Source organism: Cherax quadricarinatus, chromosome 5 (genome assembly GCF_038502225.1).
Source record: "Cherax quadricarinatus isolate ZL_2023a chromosome 5, ASM3850222v1, whole genome shotgun sequence".
Taxonomy (NCBI): Eukaryota; Metazoa; Arthropoda; class Malacostraca; order Decapoda; family Parastacidae; genus Cherax; species Cherax quadricarinatus.
The window spans coordinates 56,802,637-56,808,636 of record NC_091296.1 but is presented as its reverse complement, the minus strand read 5'-3'; the positions used below and the strand labels follow the sequence as shown (position 1 = coordinate 56,808,636).

At 43.0% G+C, this 6,000-nt stretch overlaps 1 protein-coding gene across 6 annotated transcripts in view; it reads left to right on the top strand.

The window, feature by feature from the left end:
• Positions 1 to 6,000, top strand: part of LOC128684718 (serine/threonine-protein kinase Kist) — a 42,893-nt gene that overhangs the window by 7,288 nt on the left and 29,605 nt on the right. For 2 of the 6 annotated variants that reach the window (XM_070102476.1, XM_070102467.1), the window contains exons 3-4: positions 857 to 973; positions 3,162 to 3,310. In XM_070102476.1, the coding sequence (XP_069958577.1) occupies positions 870 to 973; positions 3,162 to 3,310 (253 nt within the window). In that variant the 5' untranslated portion in view covers positions 857 to 869. The remainder of the gene's footprint in view (positions 1 to 856; positions 974 to 3,161; positions 3,311 to 6,000) is intronic. The other 4 variants (XM_070102459.1, XM_070102452.1, XM_070102483.1 and 1 more) reach the window with 3 other exon arrangements.

The following is a 6,000-nucleotide window of genomic DNA, read 5'->3' as shown; positions in this document are numbered from 1 at the left end:
CTCTCTCTCATTCTCTCTCTCTCTCTCTCTCTCTCTCTCTCTCTCTCTCTCTCTCTCTCTCTCTCTCTCTCTCTCTCTCTCTCTCTCTCTCTCTCTCTCTCTCTCTTTCTCTCTTTCTTTCTTTCTTTCTTTCTTTCTCTCTCTTTCTCTTTCTCTCTCTTTCTCTCTCTTTCTCTCTCTTTCTCTCTCTTTCTCTTTCTCTTTCTCTCTTTCTCTCTCTTTCTCTCTCTTTCTCTCTCTTTCTTTCTCTCTCTCTCTCTCTCTCTCTCTCTCTCTCTCTCTCTCTCTCTCTCTCTTTTTTTTTTCTTTTTCTTTTTCTTCCCCCCCCCCTTCCTAGTGATACTCCTCTCACAGACTCTATGCTTACTCTATTTCATCTTTCATGCTCACCATAACTAGAGGTGAGCTTGGAAGCCAGTCCGTCCTGGCTTTCAGATACAGTATGATTCAGTTGATAAGTATTGGTAGGCTAAATGTTCTATATGTTTACTACTTTTAAGAAAGTAAAACTGTTTTATGTTGTTTTAGCGTTGTTGATTTGATAGCTTAGAAGTACAGTACATATATGGGTTGCAACACAAAGGACCTAGGTTCAGTTTCCAGGCTTGGTAAGATGTACAGGGAAGCCTCCTTACAGTTGTTGCTCTGATCACCTAGCATCAAATACATAGAGGTTAGTTGACTGTTACTGGTTGCATCCTAGGGTAGGATTATGAAATGAACTGAGGCAGGTTAACAGCTTTGAGCCTGTAAAATTAACTTTGTAAGAAAACTAAATACAATTTGCATTTAGGTTATAGTGTTCTGTAATTTTTAAAGTTTAGTGCTTGTAATATATTTAATACGCTTTTTGCAGGGCATTGTGGACAATGAGTGTGGCTAATGTGCTACAGTTTCGGGAACTGCCAACAGGAATAGAGTTGGTGGCTCCATTTGGTATATTCAAAGTTCGGAATGGCATTGCAATTGGCAGGTGTGAACTTAACCATACATGATATATGTGTACTTTTATTAACTTAATTCATGACTAACAGGTTGAAGCCTTCACACCTGCTGAATGACCCTCATGGGTTTAATGCTTCACATAAATTATGATAATTCTACTGTCCCATCCTTTCACTTTATTCACTGCTGCCTTCGTCTATGTATATTTTTAATGTATTTCTTCTTCCATGAACAAATATTTTTGTGTGTGAGTGATTTTTCTTGATTGTCTTCTTCACAGGTAATTTAATTGCTTTAAAATGTTAAAACATATAAATACTCTTGTCATTTAAAATATGTTAATGTTTTGCATAAACCTTGCCTGTGATTTAGCATAACTAATAATTTCAGAAACTGAATAAACTGAAAGAATGGGATAAAAGTAGGATTATTATGGTTTATGAATTATTATTAAATCCTAAGGATCATTTAGTATATGGAGAGGTGAAAGCTTTAACCTACTTCTGGTAAACACTAGACAGACATGCTTCCATACTAAAGTGTTCACTAAGTTAAGTAATAGGAGTAGAAACTTTGTTTAGGCTCTTATGCATAATATAGTTTTGGTATAACTAGGAGCCAAGGGTAGTTATTGTGTTTATTAAATTTTTACCTTATGTAAAAAACATAAAATATTAATGCATTTGATAATATGGATGAGACTATAAATAGTACAGAACAGAGTTACAGTACATAATGTAAGCCTAACTGCATGGTTATTAATTACTTCATGTCATTAATAGTAAATGCAAAATACATTGGTAGATGGATCAATAACTTTCCGGATCAATAACTTTCTAGAATACAAAGAGTAATAGTAAACAGAGTAAAGTCCCAGGCAGCCACGGTGAAAAGCTCTGTACCACAAGGCACAGTACTCGCTCCCATTCTATTCCTCATCCTCATTTCGGACATAGACAGAGATGTAATCCATAGCTCCGTGTCTTCCTTTGCGGATGACACTCGGATTGCCATGGCTGTGACCTCCATCGAAGACACCGCAAGACTCCAAGCGAACATCAACCAAATCTTCAAATGGGCCACTCATAACAATATGAAGTTCAACGAGGAGAAATTTCAACTACTCAAATATGGAAAACTTGAGGAAATTAAAAATGTATCAGGGTATATGACAAACTGTAACCATACAATAAAGCAAAAAAGAAATGTGAAGGACCTGGGAGTGATAATGTCAGAGGATCTCGCCTTCAAAGACCACAACAATGTATCTACCTCATCTGCTAGGAAAATGATATGATGGATAATGAGAGCCTTCAAAACTAGGGACGCCAAGCCCATGATCATCCTCTTCAAATCGCTTGTTCTCTCTAGGCTGGAATACTGCTGTTCACTAACAGCCCCGTCAAGGCTGGAGACATTGCAGACCTGGAGAGCGTACGAAGAACTTTCATGGCACACATAAGTACAATAAGGCACCTAAATTACTGGGAACGGTTGAAGGTCCTTGATCTGTATACCCTGGAAGGTCCTGGAGGGATTGGTACCAAACCTGCACGCGAAAATCACTCCCTATGAAAGCAAACGACTCGGCAGGAGATGCAACATTCCCCCGATGAAAAGCAGAGGCACCATGAGTACATTGAGAGACAACACAATAAGTGTCCGGGGCCCAAGACTGTTCAACTGCCTCCCAGCATACATAAGGGGGATTACCAATAGACTCCTGGCTGTCTTCAAGAAGGCACTGGAGAGGCACCTAAAATCAGTACCTGACCAACCGGGCTGTGGTTCGTATGTCAGTTTGCGTGCAGCCAGCAGTAACAGCCAGGTGATCAGACCCTGATCCACCATGAGGCCTGGTCTTAGACCCAGCCACGGGAGCGTTGACCCTCGAAACCCTCTCCAGGTAAACTAGTGTATGTTGGGCTTTACAGATACAGTATATTTAAACTTTATATTGCTTCATAAAACAAAATAAAATTCCTAACACTTATACTTTTTTATCCTTATAGAATTTCAGATGACTTCAACAGAGCTATAATCCAGACATAGCATTAAGCCTACTGTAGCAGCCATAGCTAGTAGGGAACATTTAAATATTAGCTTTTTCTAGACCTAATGCTGTCCCTGAATTCACTTGGTAGAAATTTAATAAAGCTTTGAACAGAACACACTTGTCACAACAGAAAACTGCTCTGCATCAGTCTTTTCTTCAGCAGATGCTGTGAAGTTTATGATGGTGTAGACTGTGCTACAGGAGAGGAGGTGGCACTGAAGGTGTTCCGTCGGCATCAGGAATATAGAGGAGCGCTTCAGCGTGAGCTCTTCTTTCTCCATACCCTGAACTCCCCAGGGGCTCCAGTTGGTATTATCAACTTCTCTTCTGCATTTCCTTTAGTTTCTATTATCCTCCTTATAGTGTGATGAGACAACAAGTGATTCATAACAAAATCAAGTGGTAACCATTGGTATAAGCCACAAAAATTTTAGCAGCAGTCACAGTCCACCTCACGAATACCAGTGAACGTTTAAGAACAAGAACTAGTAAGAAAATAGAAGAAAACTCAAAGTGTGTGAGTGAGTGTGTGTGTGAGTGTGTGAGTGTGTGAGTGAGTGTGTGTGTGAGTGTGTGTGTAAGTATGTGAGCGAGTGTGTGAGCGAGTGTGTGAGTGAGCGTGTGAGTGAGCGTGTGAGTGAGTACTCACCTTGTTGTACTCACCTAGTTGAGGTTGCGGGGGTCGAGTCCGAGCTCCTGGCCCCGCCTCTTCACTGATCGCTACTAGGTCACTCTCCCTGAGCCGTGAGCTTTATCATACCTCTGCTTAAAGCTATGTATGGATCCTGCCTCCACTACATCGCTTCCCAAACTATTCCACTTACTGGCTACTCTGTGGCTGAAGAAATACTTCCTAACATCCCTGTGATTCATCTGTGTCTTCAGCTTCCAACTGTGTCCCCTTGTTACTGTGTCCAATCTCTGGAACATCCTGTCTTTGTCCACCTTGTCAATTCCTTTCAGTATTTTGTATGTCGTTATCATGTCCCCCCTATCTCTCCTGTCCTCCTGTGTCGTCAGGTTGATTTCCCTTAACCTCTCCTCGTAGGACATACCTCTTAGCTCTGGGACTAGTCTTGTTGCAAACCTTTGCACTTTCTCTAGTTTCTTCACGTGCTTGGCTAGGTGTGGGTTCCAAACTGGTGCCTCATACTCCAATATGGGCCTAACGTACACGGTGTACAGGGTCCTGAATGATTCCTTATTAAGATGTCGGAATGCTGTTCTGAGGTTTGCTAGGCGCCCATATGCTGCAGCAGTTATTTGGTTGATGTGCGCTTCAGGAGATGTGCCTGGTGTTATACTCACCCCAAGATCTTTTTCCTTGAGTGAGGTTTGTAGTCTCTGGCCCCCTAGACTGTACTCTGTCTGCGGTCTTCTTTGCCCTTCCCCAATCTTCATGACTTTGCACTTGGTGGGATTGAACTTCAGGAGCCAATTGCTGGACCAGGTCTGCAGTCTGTCCAGATCCCTTTGTAGTTCTGCCTGGTCTTCGATCGAGTGAATTCTTCTCATCAACTTCACGTCATCTGCAAACAGGGACACCTCAGAGTCTATTCCTTCCGTCATGTCGTTCACAAATACCAGAAACAGCACTGGTCCTAGGACTGACCCCTGCGGGACCCCGCTGGTCACAGGTGCCCACTCTGACACCTCGCCACGTACCATGACTCGCTGCTGTCTTCCTGACAAGTATTCCCTGATCCATTGTAGTGCCTTCCCTGTTATCCCTGCTTGGTCCTCCAGTTTTTGCACCAATCTCTTGTGTGGAACTGTGTCAAACGCCTTCTTGCAGTCCAAGAAAATGCAATCCACCCACCCCTCTCTCTCTTGTCTTACTGCTGTCACCATGTCATAGAACTCCAGTAGGTTTGTGACACAGGATTTCCCGTCCCAGAAACCATGTTGGCTGCTGTTGATGAGATCGTTCCTTTCTAGGTGTTCCACCACTCTTCTGATAATCTTCTCCATGATTTTGCACACTATACATGTCAGTGACACTGGTCTGTAGTTTAATGCTTCATGTCTGTCTCCTTTTTTAAAGATTGGGACTACATTTGCTGTCTTCCATGCCTCAGGCAATCTCCCTGTTTCGATAGATGTATTGAATATTGTTGTTAGGGGTACACATAGCGCCTCTGCTCCCTCTCTCAATACCCATGGGGAGATGTTATCTGGCCCCATTGCCTTTGATGTATCTAGCTCACTCAGAAGCCTCTTCACTTCTTCCTCGGTTGTGTGCACTGTGTCCAGCACATGGTGGTGTGCCCCACCTCTCCGTCTTTCTGGAGCTCCTTCTGTCTCCTCTGTGAACACTTCTTTGAATCTCTTGTTGAGTTCCTCACATACTTCACGGTCATTTCTTGTTGTCTCTCCTCCTTCCTTCCTTAGCCTGATTACCTGGTCCTTGACTGTTGTTTTCCTCCTGATGTGGCTGTACAACAGTTTCGAGTCAGATTTGGCTTTCGCTGCTATGTCATTTTCATATTGTCTTTGGGCCTCCCTTCTTATCTGTGCATATTCGTTTCTGGCTCTACGACTGTTCTCCTTATTCTCCTGGGTCCTTTGCCTTCTATATTTCTTCCATTCCCTAGCACACTTGGTTTTTGCCTCCCTGCACCTTTGGGTAAACCATGGGCTCATCCTGGCTTTTTCATTATTCCTGTTACCCTTGGGTACAAACCTCTCCTCAGCCTCCTTGCATTTTGTTGCTACATATTCCATCATCTCATTAACTGGCTTCCCTGCCAGTTCTCTGTCCCACTGAACCCCGTTCAGGTAGTTCCTCATTCCTGTGTAGTCCCCTTTCTTGTAGTTTGGCTTCATTCGTCCTGGCCTTCCTGCTTCTCCCTCCACTTGTAGCTCTACTGTGTATTTGAAGCTTAAAACCACATGGTCACTGGCCCCAAGGGGTCTTTCATATGTGATGTCCTCGATATCTGCACTACTCAAGGTGAATACTAAGTCCAGCCTTGCTGGTTCATCCTCTCCTCTCTCCC